Raw genomic sequence first — 15,307 nt, forward strand, 5'->3', positions numbered from 1 at the left:
ACTCCAATGATATTTTCACGAAAGGCTTCACGATCGAATAAAAACGTCAATGGATGCTCCAAACATATGGTAAATTATGTATTTTGATCAACGTTGTCGAGGATAATACGCCATAAGACGCTACATTGCACTAGAACGAGCAGCCAATAACACTAATTATTGGAGATCCAAGTCACAGGAAAAACAAAGAGAATTTGGTATGACTACGAATCAAGCACCCTCAGTACACATCAAAAAACCTATCTGTATATTTGCCTCTAAGTAATCAACATCTCAAGATAAGGGGGTCCAATAAACTGGCACGACCGCAATCGTTATAAACAACTCTCAGAGAAAGACAGGAGCCATAACCAGCGTGATCGTAGCAAGCATTTTAATGAGAACGTGCAGTGAGGGTCCGGCTGTGTCTTTGAATGGGTCGCCCACACTGCAACACAAAATAAACCGGATCATATAGTAATTTTCTGTTTCTTAGATTCAGAATCGAGCACCGACAAACAATGCAAGGAACAATAGGTTAACTGGAAATTTCATGGCACATGAGACTGAGCACAAGAATTGATAATGACGGAGAGAGAAATGATATCGAAAGAACTTACGTATCTCCTGTAATGGCAGCCTTGTGGCAATCACTTCCTTTGCCACCAAGAACCCCCGTCTCAATGTACTTCTTTGCATTATCCCAGGCACCACCTGCTGTGTTGAGGAAAAGTGCCATAAGAATACCGGAAACAGTTGCAAACATCAGCATGGACGCCACAACTTTAGCACCGAGTAAAGGTTGCCCAGTATAGAATCCAAAGATCCGGAACACAATACCTGCAAGGAGTACGAGCAAGAATTAATCCTTCATCATGCAGCATTACAAAGTCTCTGTAAAGGAGAATGGTCAAACATGGAAGAAAATGAAAGGAAAATAACAAAAAATGTCAGCTAAGTTAAAGACAAATGCCAAAGGTCAACATGAACCGCATGCTAAAGCAGCATGTTGGTATGTTTTCACCAAATGCTAAACATTTGAAAATAAAGCTAAGAGTTGCAACTTGTTCATCAAAAGGTAAAATATACTAGCTCCTTCCGTAAAGACTACGACCATTTGAATCAGAGAATCAAATAGCAAAAATCCTTAGTAAACCCACATTTATAAAAGTTCAAAATAGGAAGCACCAAAATTCAATGAACAAACAATTATATAAAGAAGCCTGATCCTAGAAAGAAGGAAAAAACATCTATCATCTCTAAACCATAAGGAAAAATACGCCATTTGTAGCAGACTCTCAAGTTTGTTCAAACGTAATTATGCGGGAACACTAAACTCCTATTGTGCAATTTGTTAATTCAATGCCCCATAATTAATTTCAACACAACCAAAGGAAAAGAGACTCAATAAATGAAGATAAGTGTGGTAAAAGTACATTTATACTGTGCACAAAATAAGATATTTATAACTTTATGCAGTCATTTATAGAAATAACGCAAATCCAATGCACACATTTTAATTCTCTCAAAAGGCAGCCATGATAAGAGATCGAGTCCACTGGATTAAGGAGTACAAGTGAAACAAGATAATTAACCCACCAACAGCTATAGGTGAAATAATAGCCAAGGCACCAGGTTTTATCATCTCCCTTAAAGATGCAGATGCTACAATAGCGACACAACGAGCATAATCTGGCTTCTCCTTGTACTCCTACAGAAAGCAAGTTAGGAAAAGCATAATTAGAAGGGTAGTTTGATTATTTATCCAACAGTTGTGCACACACACTGTTTGCGTACCATCATGTACACTAATTTTTCATCATCTTTTCTACATTCTCTCCGTTCACTTTTTAATTCTTATTTCATTTATTTAAAATTATACCAGTATGTTTAACTAGTAATTGAATGGCATTTAGGACAATATTTATTGTGGTGAGACTGTGATTCCAAACAAATGCTTAGCGTTCATTATAAAGATTAAGAATATGGGAATTTCTACAAAAGCAATACTCACCATTATCCCAGGCCTCTCAATAAATTGTCGCCTTACTTCCTTAACCACCTCTTGAGCAGTTCGGCCAACTGCTGAACAGGCCCAAGCGCTAAATAAAAATATCAGCATAGAACCCAACAATCCGCCAACAAAAACTTCGGGAATGGCAATATCAACCTGGAAAACAGTTAAAAGTGAAAATTAAGACACACCTGAATGGTATTTGTCAGGGGAAAAGATCAACGGTGGGATGCTGTTCCGTTTACCTGTTTGAAAGGCTCATGTGCAAATGCAGCAACCTCGTCCATATAAGCACTAAACAGAAGAAAAGATGCAAGTGCAGCAGATCCTATGGCAAATCCTTTAGTAGTAGCTTTAGTAGTGTTTCCTACAGCATCTAGAACATCGGTGATCTCCCGAACACTTTCAGGCTGTAAGGATATATCAAATCCAAAATTGTATAAAATAAGAAAAAATAGAAAAAGTAGTCTTCACAACTGAAATAGAAATCTTAAATTCGTCATTATAAGATACCTGCTGACTCATCTCTACAATTCCACCAGCATTATCAGCTATTGGACCAAACATATCCATAGTGAGAACATACGCAGCAGTACTGAGCATTCCCATTGTTGCTACAGCTGTGCCAAACAGCCCACCAGTTGGAATTCCATTTTCGTCTATAAGGCCAGAGGTCTGGCCCAGCCAGTAAGCTGAGATAATAGATACACTAATAACAAGAACCGGAAGAGCAGTTGATTCAAGACCCAAACTGACTCCAGCAATTATATTAGTCCCATGACCTGTGGAGCTTGCAAGAGCTAATGTGCGTACAGGCTCATGTTTGTAGTCAGTATAGTACTGGGTGATAAAGACGAAAACATATGCTGTGATGATCCCAACTAGCCCACACAAGGCAAAGTTAAACCAGGCTGATGGTGCTTGCTCAGTGTAAAGCAGCCATCGGGTAGACTGTTCAAAAGAAACAATCGCAATGACAACAATGTCTTAAAACTCAAATAAAAGGAAATTTATGCAAGCCTCTGAAGTGTAAACTTAAAAAAATATATATATTTCAAATGAAAACCCAAGGAAAAAGATAAACATGACTCGATGGTCAGCGAAGTATTACCGCACCAAATGTCAAAACAGCCAAGACTATTGTAACAGAATATCCTCTCTGTAGAATTTTCATTGGATCCTCAGAAGAAGCCTTTCCGCTGGAATCACGTGTACCTCTAATTGAGAATATTCCAACCGATGAAATCACCAGATCAAAAGAGTGAACAACCAGAGGAAACAAGATGAAACCAGATGCATCTGCACAAGCAGTGAAAGAAAAGGTGAGTGTTTAAGAGAAATGGATGGCCCGGTTTGAATAAAACCAGTAACAACACTAATGAAATGGCCAACAAACATATTTGTCACCAAGGTTGAGTGACTGAGTGTGAATATAACACCACAAATTGTGCTTGCCTTCAATTTTACAACGTTGAGCCATCGTTCCCCCGAGTATCATAGCACTAATAATCTCAGCAGCAATACTTTCAAAAAGATCAGCACCACGGGCTGCGCAATCTCCCACATTGTCTCCAACCTCAATTTCAATTATCAAAGTAAAGCCAATAAATTTACACATTTAAAGGTTGCAGGCATAATACTAATATATCGGTGTTGTCCTCAACTATGGATAAGAGGACTAATAAAACAGATGATATGAAACACATAAAAATGGAAAGTAGGTCTTCAATATACATAAGTACTGCCTAGGATTTCAGGGTTGGAAGAAGAAAAATACCAGATCTGCAATCACAGCAGGATTCCTAGGGTCATCTTCGGGAATTCCCTGCTCTACTTTTCCAACAAGATCTGCTCCAACATCGGCTGCTTTGGTGTATATTCCACCTCCCAACTGAGCAAATAAGGCAACAAAAGAAGCACCGAATCCATATCCAACAAGCAGAAGAGGCACTGAAAATTACATAAACCAAAGTCAAGCACCAGGTCAAAAAAAAAAAAAGAACAATGGAAATAGCAATTGAAGTAGAATAGTGAGAATGGAAAGCACACAGATGAATATGCACTTAAACAGCTAAGATCATCATATAGATACTAAGTTGAGACCATCATATTTAAGCATTAAAGCCAAATTTACCGCTAAATGTCTAGAACAACAGGTTATACCACGGCAGACGGGTAGTAATAAGTTTGTAAATACATTTTCAAACAGATTGGAAAAAATTTCACTAGGACAGAAAAAAAAAAATAACTATTATCTAAATAAATCAACACAGGAAACCCATGACAACCCAAAAGATTAAGAGGATACAGCAGTACAGTTTAATGTTTCAACATAGGACCATTGAAGTAGAAATTCTTTAAATTGATGCAATAAATATCAATCATAAGCCAAGGAGCAAGGAGAGTCAATACATACAGTCAGTAACCTTCATTGAACCTGGCGAATCCACTCCCAACCAAACATAAAATGTGGCATACAGGATGGCTATACCAAGTACAGCCATACCAACAACCACCAAAGCAGAAAAACCACCAGCACGAACAGCTATCTGCACATGGTATTTCCCCTTTAAGATGTGAATACAATGTGTTCTCAAACAGTTAACTACATAGGACACATACCTGTAATGCCTCTCTTGCAGACCGCCTTGCAGCACTAGAGACTCGAACATTTGCACGAACTGAAACCCACATCCCAACATACCCAGCAGCACCAGAACACAAAGCTCCCAAAAGAAATGCAGCTACCGTAATATAAGCTGAAGTGAACCTGCATCAGACAATCATCATCAATATATATTGACATAGCTTTTCTTTTGGATTGGGGTGAAGAGGACAGGTATGAATATAAAAATCAAATTATTACCTCCCGAGACCAGATGCTTCTTGCTGAGGTGTCGGTCTGCGAAATAAATATATGCAGAAAATAACCGAAGCTAGTAAAAATGCCATCTTAGAGATGGTCCCATACTGGGTCCTGAAGAAACCTTCAGCTCCATCACGTATTGCATCTGATATCTGAAAAGGGAAATGAGAAGCTCTAAATAACTACATGCAGAGCTAAAGAATGCCACCTTTCAACTACATGTCAGTACCATCTTTAGAAATTAAATTAAGACTTGTCAGACTATCCCGGCTATGTTTACTACCCAAAATGCAGTCAGGCCATTGAGTATTACTATGCCTTTCGTCACATAAATATTAACTTATGATTCTTTGGACTCTTCAAATATGAAAAATGAAAAGACTTCAGTGACAACAATGAGGAACTACATGTAACACCAGTACTTTAGCGAAACCTATCGTGAATCTGTGTTGTGCTTGATATATTATCCCCTCCGTACTGAATTTTAATAAAAAGAGGGGCTTGGTGTTTGGAACATGGACCGCATTGGCTATTATTTGGGTAGTTTGGATAGAAAGGAATAGACAGATATTTGAGAATATAAGACTGAATTTTAATAAAAAGAGGGGCTTGGAATTTGGAACATGGGCCGCATTGGCTATTATTTGGGTAGTTTGGATTGAAAGGAATAGACAGATATTTGAGCATATAAGATTGATTATTTGTCGGAAAGAATTCTCTCCTGGGCTTCCCTTTAGACATTGTCATCAGAGTTCAGGTAGAGACCCTTTGTTATAAGGTTGGAATTATGTTGTTAAAAATGCATTTTGTTGTTTTCTTGGATGTCTTCTGTCGCTAGTTTATGAAGGCAGATGATGATTTTGGTCTTTGATTTTTTTCCGTTAGAGGACATCTTGTTCAAATGTAATACCATTTGCTTTTTATTAATAAAGTCCTGTTCCCTATGAAGATACATAAACAAAAGAAGGAAATAGACCCTCATTGGGTACATCCAATAGATTGTGAATGAACAGAGTATAGATATGTTAAATTTAATGGCAGTTTACAGATATAGAAATTGTAAAAAGATGTACCTGACCCATCTCCAGAGGTCCCTCATCCTTTGCAAGAACCCATTTCGCCAGGTGCATAGACACCAGAAAGCTGATAATACAAATTGAGAAGACGAACACAATGATAGGAGAAGTCCTTGCTCCAATGTAAAAGACCACTCCAAGCGCAATAAGTAAAATAACAAAAAGAACACGGACATTTATCCGCATCAGAATCCGAAAAACCTGCACAAGCATACAATAGAATAAGAATTCACTTATATAAGTGTCAAATATAATTTCATATATGTTCAAACTATCATTTAGGTTGGCATAATCATGCACTAATTTGCTTTCTATAACCAAGGTGGCGAGCCAAAAAAAAAAAAAAAAAAAAACAGTATGTAAAGATGAGTTTCAAATGTCTAGCCTACATAAATGGTTGTTATTATGAACAAATTCAATGTACAGCTGCTGCCCAGATGAATTATAAAGCGACTTTCTTCTTGCATCAAATTCTTGTCACCACCAAAGTGGATGTTGTTTTTCTCAAATTATTTCTCTCAATTCAAGGCAAAACAAACAAAATAAAGACAAATGTGCTTAGATGATAAAATAGCAGTTTAATTCCTACACTAAAATGACACCAAGTAGAAAAACAGGTACTAAAAAAGGGGTATAACATTCTTACCAATGGGTTGTAAGATTTACCACGCATGTTAGGGAATGTCCTCGGTCTGTCTTGGTAAGGCCCCAAATTACCACCCTCCACATCGACATCCATGACCATAGAATGGAAGGAATTCACCTTCCGAGCTACAGGAAAAGTTGTGTACTAGCCAACTTGGGGCAAGTCGCCCCCTGAACCTGGACGCTGAATTTCGAAAGTTATAATTCAGCCAGGAAAAAAGACTTCTTGCACTTCACCACATACAAGTAAGAAGAAGTAACTTTGGTTAACAGTCCAGCAGTCGTCTAAACTCAAAAACTACTCTCTGTATTCCCTCCCGGAATTCAAAAAACTCAAAATTTCAGCTTTAACGCCAAGCAACTTCGCTGTTAAACAAAAGCCATTAGTTTGTGGACTATAATTTGGTTTTTTTTTTTTTTCTTTTCATATTACATTCGTTGTAAAAAACATCATAAAAAATTAAAATCACAAACGGAAAGGAGTTAGATTAATGTGTCAGAAATCACGCAAATGAGCTACCTTTTTCATTACAATAAACTAACAAATCTATTATCCATTGTATAACATTTGACTCCGAAAATCGACATTTCTTACACAGAACACATTAAACCAAATGTAAAATTCAGTCCTATTCACTAGACTGAACTGATCAGTCCCGAATCCTGTTTGGGTCACGAAAGCTGTTCGAATGCCGAATTCAGTTTCCGAAACAATGCAATCAGAGAGTAAACACAGTAAACGAAATAATGCCCCAAACAAACGCTGAATCTCTCACCTTCACCACTCATTTTCTCGGCCAACAAACCAGAATTGATGATGTAAAATTCAAACAAAATTCACATAAAACCGAATGAGATCCAAATGCAAAAACCCTAAATTTGAAAATTGAGGGTCCCGAATCAAAGCGCTACTTAAGATCAATACAGAAACAGAAAAACAATAATTGCAGAGAGAGAGAGAGAGATCGAAGAATAGTATAACCTTACCAGAGAACGAGTCAAATGATGAATGTGATTGCAGAGAGAAATGTTAAATTAGGGTTTTAACAGCTCCTTGGAGAGAAGAACTCGTAGACTTTTCACAGACTGATGAGAGTTAGAGAGAGAGAGAGAGAAGAGGGAGAGGCAAAATGACATGTCACCGCACCCAATTGGATATTCGGTCGTTATTGCATACGTGGCCAATTGACATGTCACCATACCCAATTGGATGATGCCAAGTCAGTCAATGTCATCCTGTCACATGGCGCCACATCGGGTAGTGCTATTCATAACACCATTATCTACACTAAGGGGGGGAGATAGGCTTAACCTCACAGCGGACTGGCAATAATATGATTCAAATTTGTTTTTAGCGAGAATCGAACCTAAGACCTCTTAGTGAAAATGAATACTAACGTAATAAAAATGTTTAGAAAGTAAAACTAAATATGTGAACAGCCTAATAATCAATTAATTTCCTTCTAGCACAGAAATATAAAAATGGGGGGATGAAATATTATAAAAATGGGGAGATGGAGCATATTCCATACAAATAATTTGGTGGAAATCAGATCCCTCAATGAAAGGGATCCTCATCTGTTTTTATGAGAAATGGGATTCGCATTGTGGCCACTCCACATTCTTTTACGATTAACCAAATCCTTATTTTTTTTAATTTTATTTCATATATTAGCTTTGCAAAAGATTAATTTATTTGTAATTATTTACTTATTTAATTTTCGGGATGAAATTTCAATTTTTGTTAACCCAAAGCGCACCAACTTTCAGCAATCTCATGCAATTGAGCGTTGATGTCTATCCCTATGAATATGATACAGTATGGACCTCCAGTTCCTTCTGAATCTCCTCAAGGTTACACCAGTTTTTTAAATTAAAGTACGATATTCATTGAAATAAGGGGAATACGTATAAACAGAGGAATGGTAATCTTTTGAGGAGGATATGATGCAGACAGAGAAGCAGTCTAGATTCACAAATGAGCATCTGAAAAAAAAAGTTAAGATGTAGGGATTCAAAGGTGTTGCGTAGAATTATAATTTTATAATCATAATAATTATTCGTGAATGTTTTGATGTAAGTTAACCATATAATAATAAAAGTAAATTAAGATTTTCATGTTGGTTTTTGAATGTCATGCAAGTTAATCATGTTGGTTTAGCTCATTCTTTCGTTATGTGCTAGACACAAAGGGCTAACTGATTATTGCATGGTAACTTCATACGTTTTGATACACTCCTTGCTGAATTATGATGTGGGACACGTAAAGATGAACTTCATAGTTGATATTGTTGGTCGAGAGTTTTGAAGCGAGATTTACATCCTCTTTGCATGGACGAAGCCACTATAGGTCACAGGGGGTGGATGCCCCCACTAAGTTTTTTTTTTTCCCACAAAAATTGTACAATTTTGCATCCCAATGACTAACTATAATTCAAATACAATTAAACTCTATATGTTAATTGGTATTAAGGGAAATGCTAACAAGACTACTAAGAGTCAAACTCTCTATGGACTCTTCGCCACCTATTGTTTTTGGCACCATTCTCGTACCAACATTATAAAACATTGTGCCAAAAATATGAGGTGACGGAGAGTCCCACTTTAAAAGAGTCTCCTTAGCATTTCTCTTGGTATTAGTATGACTTGACTTCTAGTGGCGAAGCCAAAAATCTAGACTATGAGGGACCTTCAAGCCATACAAAAGAAATTAGACAAAATAATTGCAATTTTATTGCATGGGAGGAAAAACAAAAGTTTTGTTTATGGTATTGGCAAGGAAAATTTTAATCAAACAAGAGTGGTAGAGCTTAAATTTTTAATATTGAAATGATTATATCATAAGAACAAAACTTGTTTATGAGCTTTAATAAATAAAAGATTAATACATTAGATTGGAATAAATATTTTAAGTCAAGACTTAAAATTAGATCTGGTTCTAAACTGTAAGATCTTATTTTATATCAACTGGGAGGAAAAAAAAAAAAAAACAAAAAAAAGGTATGATTTTTATATGGTAAACATAAGGATAATTACTACCGAAAAAAAGTGGACTTAGTTATTATGTGGTAAAACATAAGGAAATTAGAACAAGAAAAGGGAGCTTGGATATATGGTTAAAAAGAAGACAAATTACAAGGGTTTTTGTACTTTCAATTTAAAAAAATCTGAAAGATGTGGCATACTCCAACAAGTCTCTCGACCCCCAGGAACACTTGGAATTGCAAAAACCGACTAACCAATGAGCCACATACTCATCATTGTAATAATTTGCAGATAATACATATAAGAGGGTAAAATTCCAGGAGAGGCCTCTATGTGGCTCCACCATTGCTGACTTCACCAACGATGATTCTAAGTTTTTTGCATGAAAAACTTTATGGATTAATATACAAGTGCTTTGTTCAGTAAATTTTTTTAGCTTTTTAATTGTGACTTCGCTATTTGAGGATGCCCCCATTCATACAAATCTCTAGCTTTGTCCCTGCCTCTTTGTAGTCGAGGTTTTCCCACTACAGTGTTTGGATTGTGGCGAGAAAAAACATATATAAATATGCCCTAACATCGTATCAATTGTTTGAAAGCAACCAATAGAACCATATTTGGCAATCGACACCCAAGCTAAGCATAAGGCGACATCTTCACTAGGAAGCCAATCAGCATTTCTAGCGCTTTCTTTGTCTGCCATATGAGCTAATTTTGAAAGAAAAATGGAATGATTGAAGAAATTTGGTAGTGAAATATGAGAAAATTGAATTTGTTATGGATTAGTTAAAAATGGATGGGATATCATTATTTTGGCCGCTAAAATTTTTTATTGTTAAAATTGATTAAATTAGATTTGAGCTGTTGGATTTAAAATAATAAACGTTGAATTTTTATTTTTAAACTAATTATTGGATTGCAACAATAAAAAATCAATGTTGCACTTTAAATAGCTGTTGGAATCTAATGTAGTTAGGCGCGCAACACTGGATCAAAACCCAAGAGCTCGCATCAACCATTGAAAGGCAACAACGCTATAATCTAAGCTGTAGAAGAGATGCTTATCGTGCACTCACCCACAGACAATATGTTGGTTCCCTTATCCGCCCCCCGCCCCCCCCCCCCCAAGCGCCCCCTGCGTCCAGCTGGGGTACCCCCAAAATACAGTTTTGGGCCCAAATTTTGGGTTTTTTTTTCCCACCTCCTCCCCTTGAGACAGCCTTAACTTCTCCACACCCATCTACATCTTCTCCACACCCATCTGCATCTTCTCCACATTCAATTCTAATCACCACCCAACTTAACCATGATCTTCTACACCCACCTCCAACATCATCTTCTCCGCGATATACTAGCCAGAAAAACTCCACTCTATGTCCTCTTCACCGGCCCAACCGTTTTGCTTACCCATTTTTATTAAGGAAAACTAATGAAAATGACTTGAAAACTTTGAGTTTTAATAATAAGGACAAAATAAAGAGTAAAATGAATAGTAACAAAATTGACTTTTTAATGTAAAAATGTGATTTTTTTCGTTAAAGTGAACAGTACCGCGGGCTTTTCGTTAAAACTTCCTTTTTATTATTCAACCTTCATTTCCCTAGCTATTATCGTGAAATATGGTAAAATTGGAGTCTAAGTGGTTAAGTATCAACAATGCCAAATAGTGCCTGCAAAACTTCTGTATAATTATAACGTGTTACAAAGTTTTGGCGCTAAGAAAATAATTGCGAACACTGCAAATAAATCAACTGTAGGACAATCTATTACTACATTAACAAAGCTAATCATTTAATCAATATATCATACATGTAACACTTCCAGAAATTCTTTGTCTCGAACCAAGTAAATATTCTTTAAAATTCAGAAATGGAATAACCACCAGCCTAGCCGACGTTCCATATATATAGTGGTTGTTACACATAAAATAAAATTGTAATTTAAAATAGCAATTTCAAGGTGTCACTCAATAATTCAGTGCGAAATATGCCAAGAGAATTGCCAAGGCAATACAAAATCACCAATGTATTTAATTAAATGGTAAGATTTTATCCATATATATATACATCATTTAAATCATCAGTCAGAGGTGGTAATACATAAACTCATAATAATGCATGATCCATGCATGTCTACACAAGTAATCCCTCTTTTGGCGACCCAGGATTATTACGAATAATTCATGTCATGCCATATCAAACTATCCAACCTAACAATTAGTTTTTTAGGTCCTTAGCTCAAAATATAGGTGCATTTCTACTTATTTTTAGACATTTTTTCTTATCAAAGGATATTAGAAAAGGTGAAAATTTTGCGTCAAAGCTTCGGATACAAAAGAGTGCATGGTCTTAATTAAATAAAGTTATCCAGCTAGCTAAAAACCCTTGCATTTTTATCGAATACGTAAACCAAATCAATGTAGTACTATTAGTGCTCAAATATTTGGTCCTATATTTATTTTTATTTTTATTTTTATCATTAATTCAATGTTTTTACACTATGATCATTTATTATGACTTTGGTAAATGACAAGTTGGTATATTAGTATCAAGTATATGTACGGTACTATTTATTTGAATTTGTAAGAATTATACCCCTTATGTAACATATGTGTTATTTTCTATTACTAATATATCATAGAAGTGCATGGGACATATTAATTTTGACATCCAACAATGTTATATCCAGGACGTCTCAGATTTGAGGCTCCAAGCTGGTGAGTTTACTTGATTATGGTTAAGAGAAAGTTGAAATGCCTCTATGAGTAATCCTGGTTCCTAGTCCCAGTCCCCCTTTTTAATAAGGAAAAAAAAAATGTTATAACACGTAAATAGTAATATTCTCTGACGATGGTATTCCCAACAACACACAAAATTATACGTCAAGGATCACAAAGTTGATAGACGAAAAATTTTAATTGGAGTGGAGTTATGAAACTATTGATCATCAAGTTAAATACCCACTTCCTTCTCCTTCATCATGAGATTTGATCTGAACCATTCATTTGAACCACAAGACATCTATAAATAGACTCCTTTTATTCATTAGAAGAGCATGTAAATTTAACTAGAGAGAGCTTGAGTGAAGTATTTTGAATCAATTTCTTTTGCAATTTCGCTGAGATATTGTTGGGGTAAGAGGAATTAGTCTCCCATTAAACACATTAATCTTCTAGCTTCATTTCCTTGATTTCTCATTGAAGTCCGAGCTTTAGAGGGTTTGTGATTCAATTTAAATATAGTGGTCATATTTCATGTATCACAACAAAAGTGATCTACGTTAGACTACGTATACTGCGTTATACGTACTTTAATTTTTTCGACTTCTAAGTTTTAAATCTAGCTCTACTATGTGTCTACAGGTGACCTTAATCTGCAGAATGGCTTGTGGAGCATTACTATTTGTTGCTTTGTTAAGTTTGATTGTTGGGAGCTGGTGCCTCCCAGAAAATGCAGAACTTAAAGATTTCGGTGGCCCTCCAAGTAACACTGAGAAAAAGGGAAATAGATGGGCTGTTCTAGTTGCTGGGTCAAATGAATACTACAACTATAGACACCAGGTTTAAGTTTGTCCAAATTTCATTATATATAGTATCGAGTAATATTATTTTGGTCTGATAAATTAAATCATATAAACATATGGTTAAGTTATGTTATTAATTATACAATTTATTAATTGTTTTATGCAGGCTGATATATGCCATGCATACCAGATACTGAAGAAAGGCGGACTGAAAGATGAGAACATCATCGTTTTTATGTACGATGATATTGCATACAACCCGGAAAATCCTAGAAAAGGTGTCATCATCAACAAACCAAATGGCCGTGATGTTTATAAAGGAGTTCCCAAGGTTTAACTTTTAGCATATATTGATTTAGTTTCTAGCTAGTACTTTGGTAGTTTAACATTGTCGAAATGGTGTATTTTTTTAATGCAGGATTATACAGGAACTGATGTTAATTCAAACAATTTCTATAATGTTATTCTTGGAAACAAAAGTGCTCTCACTGGAGGGAGTGGCAAGGTTCTGCGTAGCGGTCCAAATGACCACGTTTTCATATATTATGCAGACCATGGTTCTGCAGGATTACTTGGTACAATGAAGGAAGAAATTTTTTAAAATTTTATTTTTCTATGAAATTAAATAAATACTGCATGGTTAACTGACATATGAATCTGTATTGTTTTCAGCTATGCCTACTGATGGCGATTATGTTTACGCTAAAGATCTCATACGTGTCCTGAAGAAGAAGCATGCTTCTAGAGGTTTCAAAAGCATGGTATGAATTCCTACTTATATGAAGAAAAAGAAAATAGAATCAAGCGTCATTAAATTTTGAATTAATTTTTGGTGGATTTCATCAGTACCTTCTAAGGCTTTGATGCATTTATATGAAAAAAAAAAAAAGGTACTGTACGTTGAAGCTTGCGAGTCTGGGAGCATGTTTGATGGTATCCTTCCGAGAAATCTAAATATTTATGCTACTACCGCGGCAAATCCAGAAGAGAGCAGTTATGGAATGTATTGTCCTGGTGAAGATCCTCGTGTTGCTGAAGAGTATGGTACTTGTTTGGGAGACTTGTACAGTATTTCCTGGATGGAGGATTGGTAATGCAATGCTTTCCATTTTGAAGATTATTCTGTTCTAAAGAGCACATTACTTTCCAAGTTTCCAATATACTTTCAATCAAAGGCTCGTACTAATATTCTTTTGTTTTGGTGGCTATTGCAACATAATTTCACATTTGAGAGCAGTGACATAAGTGATTCGCGCAAAGAAACTTTGCAGCAGCAGTATGAAAGGGTAACATGCATATTGAATCTTATATCGTTATGTGTAATAATATTAGCAAAAATAAGAATTGTATATATGACCATGTCGGCTAAATTACAGGTTCGAAGAAGAACAAATAAATCTCATGTTATGCAGTACGGAGATATGAGTCGCAGACAGCAGTTCCTTGTCACTTACATGGGTGGATATCTTTCTAAACGTAGTACTTCCACCAGCAATATCTCTTCACCCTTAATCTCAAGGGCTGTTAACCAACGCGACACTAAGCTTCACTATTTTCAGCACAAGGTTTCTGCTCTAAACTTGGATGTTTCCAATGACATATATACACTAATTTTAGTTTTTGCAACAAAACAATTCCAAACTTTTCGGCTAGAGAAAGTTTTCATATAATTTGATAATGCAGCTCTGAATTCAAAATGTTTTTCTTATGATTATAAGTTCTTCAGTTGGGTAGAGCTCCGACTGGCTCTCAGGAGGAATTGGAAGCTCGAAAGCAGCTACTCGATGAAATTGCTCATCGGAAACATGTGGACGATAGCATACATAAAATAGGGGAGCTTTTGTTTGGACGCCGGGAGAGCTCAAACATGTTGATGAAGGTTAGGCCGCGAGGGCAACCTCTAGTAGATAACTGGGACTGCTTCAAGAAGCTTGTAAGTCCTCGATCTTTTAACTGTTTAAAGTACACCCAGTATACCTTTTTCTCTGAGATTTGGATATCGATCGGGTTCTTTCCGTGCAGTTGAAGATTTACGAGAAGTATTGTGGACATTTTTCTGCATACGGAATGAAATACACGCGAGCTATAGCCAACATGTGCAACGCTGGGATCACGGCAGAGAAAATGGTGGTGGCGTCTGATCAGACTTGTTCCAAGAAACCCCATGTTTAGAACTTCCTTTCTGATAATCAGATGAATTAATAAAAGGAAACTGGAAAA

At 36.1% G+C, this 15,307-nt stretch overlaps 2 protein-coding genes across 6 annotated transcripts; one reads left to right on the forward strand and one right to left on the reverse strand.

Annotated features, from left to right (window-relative positions):
• Positions 1–52: 52 nt before the first annotated feature.
• Positions 53–7,697, reverse strand: LOC137738975 (pyrophosphate-energized membrane proton pump 2). 5 transcript variants are annotated; one of them, XM_068478442.1, is made up of 15 exons: positions 7,568–7,697; positions 6,582–6,764; positions 5,933–6,136; positions 4,860–5,011; positions 4,616–4,763; positions 4,410–4,542; positions 3,771–3,943; positions 3,449–3,569; positions 3,105–3,292; positions 2,507–2,944; positions 2,239–2,403; positions 1,994–2,149; positions 1,579–1,690; positions 600–819; positions 53–427 (listed from the first exon to the last, which is right to left on the reverse strand). In XM_068478442.1, exons 2-15 carry the CDS (start codon positions 6,678–6,680, stop codon positions 328–330), a joined length of 2,409 nt encoding a protein of 802 aa, XP_068334543.1. In that variant the 5' UTR covers positions 6,681–6,764; positions 7,568–7,697; the 3' UTR covers positions 53–327. The 5 variants fall into 5 exon arrangements, with proteins under 5 accessions (XP_068334543.1, XP_068334548.1, XP_068334544.1 ...); XM_068478447.1 differs by having other exon boundaries at positions 6,582–6,757; positions 7,568–7,691; XM_068478443.1 differs by having other exon boundaries at positions 6,582–6,946; positions 7,568–7,691.
• A 5,247-nt stretch (positions 7,698–12,944) lies between these two features.
• LOC137738976 (vacuolar-processing enzyme-like) lies at positions 12,945–15,259 on the forward strand. Its single transcript, XM_068478448.1, has 9 exons — positions 12,945–13,124; positions 13,254–13,418; positions 13,506–13,662; positions 13,760–13,848; positions 13,978–14,177; positions 14,325–14,373; positions 14,464–14,652; positions 14,814–15,020; positions 15,110–15,259. The coding sequence occupies exons 1-9, from the start codon at positions 12,945–12,947 to the stop codon at positions 15,257–15,259; spliced, it is 1,386 nt and encodes a 461-aa protein (XP_068334549.1).
• The last annotated feature ends 48 nt before the right edge of the window (positions 15,260–15,307 follow it).

The sequence above is a fragment of the Pyrus communis genome, chromosome 7 (genome assembly GCF_963583255.1).
Source record: "Pyrus communis chromosome 7, drPyrComm1.1, whole genome shotgun sequence".
Lineage (NCBI taxonomy): Eukaryota > Viridiplantae > Streptophyta > Magnoliopsida > Rosales > Rosaceae > Pyrus > Pyrus communis.